Below are 13754 nucleotides of genomic sequence, written 5' to 3' on the forward strand. Positions count from 1 at the left end.
AAATATTGCCTGAATAAAATTGTAGACTGAATTGCTTTTTTCCAACAAAGGCTTCGCATTGGGAAAGTGAAATATGTCGTCCATGACGTCGAAGGGACGAGCTTCCGATTTGCTCGCAAACTGCGATGTCATTTTCGAAGATACAACCACCAATACTACGAACGTGGGCAGACTCCAAGTAATCGAAAGAAATAAGTTGACTCCCTGGCACTTCAAACTTTGAGGACCTAAAAATAAACTCTATTTAAACTTTAAAACGGACCTCGTGTTAGTTTATAAAAGTTTTTACTCGTTCCAAGAAGACATTGCAACAAAAACATCCAGGGTAGCTCCGATTTCACCTTCCCGCATTTGGAATTCAATTTTCCCGTTATGTAAATTAGCAGAGACAAACCAAATAATGCCACAATTATCTAGAAACGAAAAAACGACTCAAAATGAAATATGCTGATCTTTTTATTACGATTTTAGACCCCATTGTTTTTAGTATAGCCGCAAATTTTAGGTCATTAGAGTAAAGATCATTTGCGGATTTTTTTTACTATTTAATATACGGATTACGGAAGTTGGCATCAGTAAATTTTTATTTTTTTCCCGTTGTTATAGAACAAGATTTACCCAGAAGCGATATCTAGTTTACAAGGGAGATGGTGTAGGATGCCTAAGTATTCGCCTGCCATAGTCCCAGTCCCCAGTAGCGCCGCCAGCAGTAGGCACGGGTAGGCACGTGCCTACGTTGAAAAATTTTGGCCTACTTGGGGGGCCTCCATATTTTTAAAAACGTGCCTATAGAGGCCTTCAAATAAAATTTTATTTCTTACTGTAACAGCGTTTAATTACTTTATGTACTTTCACGGTTTATATTTCTATTTGTTAAAATCAAACACAACATCACACACCTGCATTCACTCCCCTAAGGGTCCGTTAGTACCTGTTTGATATATTCGCTACATTATGCCTTTTTAATGTACAAGAGAGCATTTCAAAAACCCGTTCTCTTTATATTCTAAAGAACAAGATCCCCCGCTAAATTACAGGTTACACCTCTCGCATTAAAACTAGAAAGGACCTAAAAACGTAGGCGGCATACGTAGCGCAGAGGAATAAAATCTTCCAACTCTAAACTAGTATCGACAACACCCGAGATTATACGAGAGTAAATTTTTGGGTCATTCAGGCTTCGCTAGTGGTGTCAAGCAACAATGGCGAAGGCGAACGAAAGAGGCGTTGTGCACGTGCCTAGGGATAGCTGGGACACGGGTGCCAAAAAGTCCGTACTTCTAATAATCTCACAAAAAAAGGAAAACCCCCTTAAAAACTAGAGATATTCCTCAAAATCCTGAAATACATTCCAAAATTCGAAAATATTACTGAAATATACAAAACCACTTACACTAAAAATATATATCTATATATATATATATATATATATATATATGCATCATGATGCATGATAATTTTTTAAAAACAAAGGGGGAGGGGGCCTCTAGATCACGCTGTGCCTACGCGAGAAAAAATCCTGGCGGCGCTACTGGCAGTCCCCCTTTCAAAATACAAGGAGGAACGTAAAAGGAGGCCGGACTATTTCGCCTCTCTCCAGTCGTAAAATACGTAATTTTCGTCATTCGCGTCGCGCTGACGTGAGTTTTCAAGAACCAATGATATGCTGGTTGTAATTTAGAGGTCGGGGTTAACTCCATACCCACGTTTGGACTGGAGATAAAACTACAAATGTGGCGAATTTATAACTTCTCCCTAGTAAACTAGATATCGCTTCTTGATTAAGGTATCCTACAATTTGGCGATTTAGAGAGGTGATACTTTTTTCATCGTTAAACGTTATGTTACATCAACTCTATACTTGTTTTCCCTTTTATCTAGAATGTAGAAGAAATTATTTACCCATTTGTCAACAACTGAATAAATATCATTTTCATTAGTTTGATTGGTTCCGAATAGTATTTGCGTCCTCATTATCAGAAACGGGTGCGACGTAGGAAAGTCATTGAAACGATCGGTGGACAAAGCCAAAGGATTTAAGGAAAAGTCACCTTCCTGCGTATTGAAAGAGTTCAACGTATTGTTATTGGAAGATGCCCATTGCTAATTTAGAATAACGCAACAACTGACATTTCTCTCGAGCATACCAAGGAGTCCGTTCCACGAATTATTAATTTTCTCACCCCAAAATTTATCCGTACTCGGTATGGTAGTTACGCTGTTAAATCATTTTGAGGAATGTGAATATAGGCCTACAATATGACGAACAAAACCTGACAACTGATTTAAAATTCATTTACTTGATATTGTCAAGATTTACTAGAAGACGGAGGAATTGAACCATATAGCCTGATTTTTTTCCTAAGTCATTCACAATAACATTCGGTGAATGCTGGTAACAAAGACATTGTGTTATAGGCAAATTTCTATCAAAAGTATAAGCAGGGATGGTTTTAATTTTAGAAGTTGGAATGGAGAACAGAGTCAAAGTTCAGGATCCCCTACCCCGGGACGGAGGGGTAAGAAAGTAGAGGTGGGTCATAGCGACAGAGGTAAAAATAAATTACGTATTTTTCGCCGTCCCTGTCAGCAACGTCTTCAAAACGTAGTTTAAGTGAACCAATAAGCTAATTTAAACTTTTCGTTACGTGTTGGAGCGAGGAAGGGACTCTATACTGGGCTATGAGTCGGACTGAAGTAAATACTAACCCTTCTCCATTCCTACATCTAAAATTAAATCTATCCCTGGTATAAGTATAATGATTCGAATGAGTTATATTAGTATATTATATAAAATACTAGTTTAACTAAAATCTATAAAAAATTTAAAGATGAGGGAAAATTTAGGGCCTGGCAAAAGCAAAAATTAACATTCTATGGTGAGTGGCAAAAATACTACATTAGAACGCTTGAAAGTTCAAACCTACTTGACGAAAGGGAACTGTGTAGCATTTTTCGGCGTCCATTGTGTTCGTACTTGTGTCGACCTGCTTTCAATTCAAGTATAGGAAAAAGTGAAATATGTTAGTATAGAATAATTTATTTCAATCTATTTCTTTGTAGTAAAATTCTCTATTGCAAAGTTTCCCCTAATGCGGGGGATAAACCGTTGATTCCCCTCTCCACCTATATTACTCTATACTTGCAGTTCTATGGGTTCGTTCTCAAGCTGAAACGTAATACGGTATGGTAACCGTGCAAAGTTCTTTTGATTTGGGTTAAATTTCCTTTTTTAAGGATCGATCCTCGGATTTTCACGCAAAACTTTATATTATGGGGAAAATGATACGCCTTTTTGACTTAACCCTTCCCTTGGGAGCGTTGCGTTAATTTGAGGCACGAGAGAATATCATTTCACGCCAAAACGAGATTTTGCAAAGTTATAAATAAGTTACGAACCACCAATTGATTTTTATTTTGTAACTTTATTCTCGCGGAGTTAGTATTAGTATTTTTAGGATTGACCCTCGGATATAGAGGCAAAACGAACTATTAGGGAGACAATAATACGCCTTTCTTGGCCTAATTACTGACCTTTCCCTTGGGAGTGTTACTTCAATTTGCAGCATGAGAGAATATAATTTCACGCTAAAAGGAATTTCCCCAAAGTTATAAATAATTTATGCGCGACCATTGATTTTTTTGGTAACTTTTAGTCTTGCGGAGTTAACTAACTTGAAATTTTAATTCTTGAAATAGTATTTTACGATGACTTTTGCGTCTTTATTTCTTCTTCAAATTAATTTACCGCTTGTCTATTTCTTGTTGCAGTCGGTGCGGTATTAATTGAATTGAAAGGGTTATTAATGTACAGTCAGCTATTTAAGAATGATTTAATGCTGAGGCGCAGTACAATATGATAGTCGTGGAATTTTATTTTGCCATGAGTTGACTTTAGCTCATATAGGAATATATGTCAATATATATTGACGTATATGTCAATAAAAACTGTCTTTGCAGACAAATATGGGAAAAAGTAAGAGATAAGTGTATAAACTAATTGCCTGGAGTAACAGATATTCAAATTTACACTTTTGAAGACATGATTATAAAACATTAAATATTTGAAAAAAATTCTTATCTTTCACTAATCCTTTAATGTTAATAAAAGAACCACAAAGCCATTAAGAAAAATAACCAAAACTACTCCTGTAAAATTTGTACTGATAATCTTAGGACGCATAGAATTAAGGTAAGGCTACATATCGTTTGAACCTGTTTTGTTTCTCAGTTAAATATTTCACATATCCAATTTTTAAAATCTATCAAAACCTATTGTTCACACCTATCAACGATGAGCCCATTATCTTCCAACTACATTTCAGAGAAAATGTTCTAACCAAATAATGTCAAAAGTACATAGAATAACAATGATTTGAAATATTTTCCTTGAGTGAAATTTTGGTAAAAAAAAAGTTATTTATTACAATAATTCATGCTTTAATTTTTGTCTTTAAAACTGAAAGTTTAAATATCCGTTAGCCAAATAAGATTGACCACTTATCAATTAATATATAAGGCACTAATTTACTATCATAACAATATCGTTTGAGTGGCGTTTATGAAACATTTATCATTGGAGTTGGCAGGCTTTGAAAATGAGTATGTTCATTTACAGCCCTACAAGTTGAACCAAATAGCAAATCGCCTACAGTAGTCAAATAAAAAGGTCAAAATTTATTCGGAAATGAGGATATAGATCCGTTTTCTAAATCAACTAGGAAAATCATTTTGAATCACTTTTAATATCATGCATAGGAAATATAGTATGGTCAATCTCTCATAAATATAACATTAAAACAAATAAATTTATTTATATTCGTCCTTCAGTGGAGGATTTTGATAGTGTTAGAGTGACATGTGTTTTAATTTCCGTGAGACTTCATACCTGCAAATAGTAACAGGAATTAATCAGATACTATCTAATCGTTGCATCACCTTATTTACCGAATGCTTCGTTGCGTCAATGAAAAAGGTATAAATTCACGTTACTCAAAATGTTATCTACGATTACGGGGAACATATTCAAATAATCCCGAAGCAAACATGAAAACTATCGTAGCTGCCTCATTTCTCTCTCTAGTTGGCTATTGCGGTAAGATAAAACAATTATTGTTAATTGTAAATAAGCCACAGGCTTAGTGTGGAAATCCCTTCGTAGACAAAGCTTAGATTATTATTATTATTAGATATTGATAATAGCACTTAGTTTCAACTATACCTTATGATATTTATAGTTAGGCCTATTAATTCCTGGAAATATCAAAAGTTGAGCTACTATTTAGATAAATTGTAGTTTCAAATTGAAAACTGAAAATAAAATAAGGAAAACCCGCCGTTTAACAGCCTATTGAAATCTCGAAAAATTTAGATCCTCTTTCTCTTATACAAAGCTGTTCAACATGAAGAGACTTTTTGTAACTGAAAACAAAAACAGATCCTCATTTACCCCCTCTCACGTGTTCATAGCTTTAAACTAAGCTTTGAAATTTCGAATAAGCTTGATATACTAGGATGCTTATTTTTCGTGCAAAAAGGTTTTTGTACCGACAATTCCCCCAGATTTCATATCCCACAAACGGTTATAAAAACTTTGTATATAAATTAATTTTCCGTTGGTGCTATATAGGATGAACTACCATGTTTCTCTTGCTCTAGGATATTATGTTAAATAGATGAGTTGATAAAAAATACTTCAAATCAGTAGTTAAATTTTTTTAGCTGCCGTTGCCATCTGTACTCAAGAGTACGATCCGAGATGCGGCGTTGATGGAAAGATTTACGGAAATAGATGCTACTTGAGAAGCGCCAAGTAAGGATTTGGAATCACATTTAATTTACGTAACATAAAGGGTTTAGAGGGTATATGAATTATTGGACTCGTTTATATATTACGTTCGTTTTATTGATATTTTCGCCGGTAGAGACTGTAGCGTTGCTTGGGTTTGAAATTTGGGGTGGGGGCTTAATCTGGGTAAACTAATTTGAAAGTTGTTATAAGAAATTAATAACAAAATTTTGCATAATTGGTTCATTGGAACATGTGCAGGCCTTTTTCACAATCCGGAAATTTGTGTCAACGTGAAATTATTCGTATTTTAAAGATATGCAAACTTTTATTGATAAAGAATACGGAACCGAATTTATTGACTATATTGTGCATGTAGGAATTTCACTCGTCTTAAGTTTAGTTTTCGTTTGCTTTTAGTCCCCACTACTGTTTGATATTGAAATTCATCTCTACAAAGATGAAACTTAACGAACTTATCATTATAATTTTTATACACTATATTGCTACAGAATTTTAGTACTTGGGGAAGTTTAATATATTGAGGTCTGCTTTAATTCAAGGATTGTGATCTGATGATCGTCATAGTTCGCTATAGTAGTTTTGAAAATAAAACCCCATTCCTTTATCAAAAATGAGCAATATATTTGTTGGCTTTTTTTATTGATTTCGATGTTTTTTATCAATATAAATCGACTAAAAATGGTTTTCTGCCCACTTCATTTCCCACACTGGGATATACGATTAAAATGTATTATGATTAATGAAAGACCTTTTCAGCGTTGAAGAAGCGGAATCATTCAGTGTGTGTCGAGGTGCTTCTGCACCACAGATCTGTACCATGATATACGCTCCCATTTGTGGAGCCGATGGAAAGGTCTACGCCAATGAATGTCTTATGAGAGGAGCGAAGTAATTACTGACAAGTAATAGTCATTGCCAAAAAACTAAAAATAACGAAGATAACCGTTTTCAATTAGCATTGAAAAAGCTCAAAGTTTCGAAGCCTGTAGAAACGAAAATCACCCTTTGTGCCCAAACCGATGCACCAGAGAATACAATCCTGTCTGCGCTAATGATGGAAAAGTCTATTCGACGGCGTGCGTCATGCAATTCGAAAACTGCGGGTGTGTTCTTTCATCTAAAATAATTTACCATTCATATTCATCTTTGCAATCATCGTATAGGGTTTAGCTTGCACAACATGATTTTTAACTTCCCAATCCCTAATTATTTAAGTAAGGTTTGTTCCCGAGTTATAGATAGTGTTTTTGCCTGAGAACGGCAATTCTTAAATCATCTTTATATTGCTCCTTGGTGTCTTTTCAATTAACCCTGCCTCAACATTGATGGCTTGTCAAATAGCAATTTGTTAGGAGGAAATCAGGTTTATACTCATTGCTGTTATGGGAATAAAAACCCATTTAAACTTGAGGTATATCTTGCACTGGATTTGAATGTTATATATCTACGTAAAATCAACGATAATTAGGAATAGAGCGGCAGTATGGTGTCGTGCGTTATAAAAGCAAGATAAGTGTATGAATGAGACTTCGATTTGAAGAATGATAGGCCTAACATAATCGTACTAGTAAAGTTACCTGGCGTTTTCCGTGAGTTTTAGGCGTCTGGAAACTGGGATGAGTTTTAGGCGTCTGGAAACTGGGATGAGTTTTAGGCGTCTGGAAACTGGGATGAGTTTTCAGTCTATGTAGTCACTAAATCCTTCATTGTCTTTGGGTCCACTCCCATGAAATTTCTGCATGCCAATGTTTTTTAGAAACTAATCATTTTACAACTTAAAAATTCATCAAAATGATGCTTAATTACGGGTTATTCACAAAGGTTGAAGGTTAAATGTTAATGTAGTTTATAACGGTCTGGGGTGCGCGAACCAGGTCTTGGGGAACTCTACGTAGCTACTTCTAGAACCTTCTCTTTTTGTTACTGAGCCTAAATAACAAACATATAAACAAACAAACAAGCCACATTCTCAAAAAAAGATAAGAACTGTTTTTTGTGCAAGATAAAGACTTCTCTCCTATATGATATTTTACATAGTCTATTCATACGCTTTAGCGTCCCGTATCACCCATCAGCGCCCTTGATGATTATCAAAATTTTATTGAGTATCCATAACACCAAGTAGCAATATTTAAATTGGTCACGGTTTCAATGCTTGGAGGGGTAGTGGCTAGACCCTATGCAACAGATTAAAGCCAGGACAGGGGAATCTTATAATACCTCTAAGAAAAACTCGTTTAACAAGTGATAAGAGATCTTGCAACTCTATGCAGATGGGTTTATTCCCTAGTTTATCTCCCCGTGCCACAGTACAAGATCGAACCAGGGACCCTCTTTCTGCGAGGCGAAATCACCACTTTTTTATCCCGTTCACATAATCACATTACAGTCATTAAAACATTTTAGAAAAAAAAACAGATATATATGCCTGGTGTTACAAAAGAAAATAATGATTGTACTTTTTACCCAATTTCGTATAGAAAAATAATGTTAACTAGGCCACTTACGGAGTGCGAAGAACCTCTGGCAAGTGAAGAGGTCACCATCTGCCCTTTGAACTACTCACCCATTTGTGGCGTTGACGGAAAGGTCTACGATAACGACTGTCTTCTGCGCGCAGCTAAGTATGTCACATTCTTAATGAGTTTAACACTATAGGTGAGTTTTCAAAAGCGCGTGTTGATGGTAAAAATAAACCATGTGCAAGAAAAAAAACATTGCAATAATTTCCCTTACTCCCCTTCGACTCGAACCCGCTCGATTCTTATCGTAAACACGCGCCTTTGAAAACCCATCTTTTATATTTTGGAGGGTAATACCAGGTGTTTTTTTACCACACACACCTCAGGTGATTAAAAGTCAATTCGTGAAAGGTTGTAACTTAACGTCTGTCGTAGCTCCCCTCATTCATGGATTGTTAGTGGCTCCCACCATCGTAATATTTAATTGCGGATTATAACTTTTGGATATGAAATAAAAGCGCTATTGGTCGATTTACATAATTATCGAACCATTTTAAGATTTATAAAATCATATTACGATTAATCGAATCATATTAAGGTTTATAGAGTCAAATTAATATTTATAGAGTAACAACAAGATTTATAGAGTCAAATTAATATTTATAGAGTAACAACAAGATTTATCGAGTAACAACAAGATTTATAGAGTCAAATTAATATTTATAGAGTAACAACAAGATTTATCGAGTAACAACAAGATTTATCGAGTAACAACAAGATTTATCGAGGAACAACAAGATTTATCGAGTAACAATAAGATTTATCGAAACATATCATGATTAATGTTTATGGAATCTTATCATGATTAATGTTTATGGAATCATATCATGATTAATGTTTATGGAATCATATCATGATTAATGTTTATGGAATCTTATCATGATTAATGTTTATGGAATCATATCATGATTAATGTTTATGGAATCATATCATGATTAATGTTTATGGAATCATATCATGATTAATGTTTATGGAATCATATCATGATTAATGTTTATGGAATCATATCATGATTAATGTTTATGGAATCATATCATGATTAATGTTTATGGAATCATATCATGATTGATGTTTATGGAATCATATCATGATTAATGTTTATGGAATCATATCATGATTAATGTTTATGGAATCATATCATGATTAATGTTTATGGAATCATATCATGATTAATGTTTATGGAATCATATCATGATTAATGTTTATGGAATCATATCATGATTGTTTATGGAATCATATCATGATTAATGTTTATGGAATCATATCATGATTAATGTTTATGGAATCATATCATGATTAATGTTTATGGAATCATATCATGATTAATGTTTATGGAATCATATCATGATTAATGTTTATGGAATCATATCATGATTAATGTTTATGGAATCATATCATGATTAATGTTTATGGAATCATATCATGATTAATGTTTATGGAATCATATCATGATTAATGTTTATGGAATCATATCATGATTAATGTTTATGGAATCATATCATGATTAATGTTTATGGAATCATATCATGATTAATGTTTATGGAATCATATCATGAGTGTTTATGGAATCATATCATGATTAATGTTTATGGAATCATATCATGATTAATGTTTATGGAATCATATCATGATTAATGTTTATGGAATCATATCATGATTAATGTTTATGGAATCATATCATGGTTAATGTTTATGGAATCATATCATGATTATTGCTTAGATAGTGATTTCTCTTATAAAATAATTTAATTTTAGTTATATTTAATGCATTTGCTGTGTTCGTAAAGATAAATTGCAATTTCCACTCTAGAGTTGAGGAAGCTGAAAGTTTCGAAACATGCCGCGGATTCGACCAACAACTTTGTCCCAGCGTCTGCACTTTAGAGTACAAACCCGTTTGTGGAAGCGATGGCAAAATCTACGCCACAGAATGCGTCATGAGATCGAGAAACTGCGGGTAAGTAAACGTTCGCTACTCAAAGTTCAGAAAAGGAAGAATTTATACGTTTCGACAATCCATCCTATACCAAAAGAAAATAGAAAACAGTTTCTATCAAGCAATTTAGCATGCTTTTCCTCGCGTCTGAAAAGTTTTATGGGAGCGCGAGTCGTTTTGAAATCATTTAAGTCAATAAGATTTTTCATTGATGAGGTTTCGGTAAAATAAGACGTTTGCCTCCATGCTGTCAAAGGAGGCATTATAGTAGGGGTGTTGGGTCGCAGCGCGCAAGAGTACCTAAAAAAGAGGGACATTTTGTCTCGTAGTTGCACGATATTCGCATTGAATGAATATGGAAGAGGGGACACATTTTCATAAAGTTTGACCCCTTGAAAACGAATGTTGCTGAAAGATCTGTCTGTTAGATACTAATGTTTTCATATATGTACTTTTGACTATAAGAAAAAAGTGCAGAAAATCAACGGAAATATAATTTTTATAATTTCAATACTCAACGTTTTCAAATGGCACTGAAAGTGTAATTTAGTAAGAAGTAAATTTCCCTTAAAACCTTATCCTCAAGTTTTCATTGTTTCTTTGACAATTATAATTAGAAAATTATTTTATTTTTTCATGTAGACGATTAATGTTCCCGCGTCCTATGTCTGAATGCCAAGCTGAGCAAAATGTTCAATCGGAACCCGAACTTCCGCGATGCAGCAAAATCCTCGACCCAGTTTGCGGCGCTGATGGAAAGATTTACAACAACGATTGTTTAATGCGATTCGCCCAGTAAGTCATTTGCCAAGTTGTCCTTTACGAGAAGGCTGACCTTGATGCTTTCGATGTAATTCCAGAGTTGAAGAAGCCGAGTCATTCGAAACTTGCCGAATGGAAAACCATCGATTGTGTCCTTCCATGTGTACCCGGGAATATAACCCCGTTTGCGGAAGTGACGGCAAGATCTATCCTACCGAATGCGTCATGCGCTCGGAAAACTGTGGGTTAGTATTTACAAACCCAGGCCAAGTTATTGAATTATAATTAGGCCAGCACCAAATAAGGCAAGTGACCCTTGAAAAGACTGATCAGCTTTCAAGGTGTTCAAAAATTATTGGTGCTCAGTTTGAAATATTTTATTTGAAAAAACGATGAAGTTTGATATTTTATATTCAAGATGTAGTTTAGGCTAGTTTAACAAGGAAACTGAATATTGCATATATATATATATGCAGATCAATGACGGACATGAAAGGGGTGGGGCTTACTTGTCCATTGATACCGGCGTAAGAGTAGAAGCCAAAAATCTCGCGCGAGATTTTTGGCTTCTACTCTTACGCCGGTATCAATGGACAAGTAAGCCCCACCCCTTTCATGTCCGTCATTGATCTGCGCTTTCCCATTGGATCCCATGGGGATTGGTCATACAGACGCGAATGACGTATTCCGACTAGAGAATAAACCTTGAGCAAAGTAAACTGAAAATGAAGGCTGGCCGCGGTGCTGAAACGGTACGCCAGTTGTTTTTAATTGCCATTGGCAAGTTAGTTAAAGATTTTGAACCTAACTCGAAGGGTATTGACTATGTGTCTCTGCGTAAAATTAAAGTGTACTATACTTTTCTTGAGTTCCAAAAACCAAACCAAAAGGTAAAAGAGATAGATGGTGGAAAAAAGATAAAATATTAAGTCCCGCCTCCGTTTCCACCCCCCTCCCCACCACCAATAATGAAGAGGTAATTTCGACTATCACGCGAGCGCCGGACGCTTTTTTATGCCTTCTAATGGTATATTTCTTCTCGATATGAATTTGCCTTACTTACATTTAATTGACTTTATATAGGAATAAGCAATTGATGACTCTTCCCTTGAGTGATTGCCAAGAAGCGGAAGCCGCACCAATTAAACGATGCCCCAAGATCTACAGCCCACGTTGCGGAACGGACGGAAAGGTTTACAACAATTACTGCCTTCTCGAAACTGAAGGGTATTTTAGAAACGAATTTTATTCCATACTTTTAGACAAGAGTGCATTTGTAAATCATAGTCTAATCACTATACTAGTTATTTTCTATCGCTGAGTGATATTTGACTTCATTCTTCATTATAATGCAATTCAGAAGAAACTTTCATAACCGTTCAAATATATTCACTTCATGCGATGGCATTTATACAGCCCTAGAAAACGCTGTCCATATAGCGTCTTTTGCTTACCACAGATCATATGACAATTCTCGAACGAACAATCGTTGAAACGAGAATGTTCAAAATTTAAAATAAGGCTAAACAAATAATTTCATTTTATACGCTAGAGATCGTTGCACTATCCGTCCCTTAAATCTTTCTTAATACTTACAACAGAGTTGAAGAAGCGGCTTCTTTCGAGACATGCCGTGGAGCCAATCATCCTCTATGTCCATACGCTTGCACTGACGAGTACATGCCAGTATGCGGAAGTGACGGCAAAATCTACGCAACTGAATGCGTCATGCGATCACAGAACTGCGGGTTGGTACAGCGTAAATTCCGTGATCGTTTTTACGATATTAATTTTAAGTTAATTCATAAGAAACATGCGATTGAGCGTTCGTCCATTGGAGGAATGCCAAGCTCCTCAATCGGCACCCGGTGCCTGTCCCAAGATATACAAGCCAACTTGTGGCACTGACGGTAAAGTCTACGAGAACGACTGTTTACTGCGCCTTGCCGAGTAAGTAATCAAGCTCTTGGGGCTCACTCAGCACAGCTCGAACCGCTTCTATATCCTTTCGTTCTCTCTCGAAGTGGGGGGGGGGGTTGCAAAATAAGCGTGATCTCTCAACTCCCCTACTATCTCTGCAACCTCTCAACAAGAAATTGTAGACGGGGAAGTATAGTATCAGGCTAGCTGTCTGAAGGTCCCGGGTTCGATTAACGCTGGTGGTGGAATTTAAAAATTGTTAAATAAAAAAATTATTGTCGATACAACTAGGAGCCAGCGTCAATTAAGAGGTGGTTTTGCGAAGTAATCAAAACAGGTTAAACTAATAGCCCATCATATATACGATGTGTCTAACCAGTTTTCCCCAGAATTAATAGTTTTTCCCTTGGCTAAGTTCGCCCGCTCTCTCTGTACTATACCTTACCTTCGGTTATATTTTTTTCATTAGCTAGCAGGCAATTTTTTTTTCTTGATACGTTTCAATTTAAATTTGTTTCCATAGAGTTGAAGAAGCTGAATCTTTCGAGACATGCCGTCGGGAAAACCATCCTTTGTGTCCCTTCATTTGCACTCGAGAGTACGCACCTGTCTGCGGAAGCGACGGCAAAATATACTCCACCGAATGCGTTATGCGATCAGAGAACTGCGGAAAGCGAATGACCGTCAGGGATTTTGACGAATGTGATGAAACCCAAGATGTTTAATTCTGGGTAAAAAAATTCCCAATACAAGTGTAATACATTCATTTTTGTGTTAAGTTCAATAAACGTTTCGAAACGAC

At 35.6% G+C, this 13754-nt stretch overlaps 1 protein-coding gene across 1 annotated transcript; it reads left to right on the forward strand.

Moving 5' to 3' along the window:
- The first annotated feature begins 1576 nt into the window (after positions 1 to 1576).
- Positions 1577 to 13754, forward strand: LOC149713426 (uncharacterized). The gene is made up of 12 exons (XM_089847888.1): positions 1577 to 5095; positions 5722 to 5812; positions 6569 to 6700; positions 6769 to 6915; positions 8293 to 8436; positions 10145 to 10291; positions 10913 to 11065; positions 11131 to 11277; positions 12116 to 12259; positions 12634 to 12780; positions 12842 to 12982; positions 13476 to 13754. The coding sequence occupies exons 1-12, from the start codon at positions 4951 to 4953 to the stop codon at positions 13675 to 13677; spliced, it is 1740 nt and encodes a 579-aa protein (XP_089704014.1). The 5' UTR covers positions 1577 to 4950; the 3' UTR covers positions 13678 to 13754.

Source organism: Phalangium opilio, unplaced genomic scaffold (genome assembly GCF_054372755.1).
Source record: "Phalangium opilio isolate 3A_F unplaced genomic scaffold, DU_Popi_V2 ptg000009l_1, whole genome shotgun sequence".
Taxonomy (NCBI): Eukaryota; Metazoa; Arthropoda; class Arachnida; order Opiliones; family Phalangiidae; genus Phalangium; species Phalangium opilio.

What these genes read in the sequence shown, in the direction of transcription:
- LOC149713426 (XM_089847888.1), top strand. Translation starts at nt 4,951, where the DNA reads ATGCTTCGTTGCGTCAATGAAAAAGGTATAAATTCACGTTACTCAAAA. An exon ending in TGTCTTCTGCGCGCAGCTAA is followed by an intron (nt 8,437 to 10,144) that starts GTATGTCACATT and finishes TTTCCACTCTAG; the next exon opens with AGTTGAGGAAGCTGAAAGTT. An exon ending in ATGCGCTCGGAAAACTGTGG is followed by an intron (nt 11,278 to 12,115) that starts GTTAGTATTTAC and finishes GACTTTATATAG; the next exon opens with GAATAAGCAATTGATGACTC.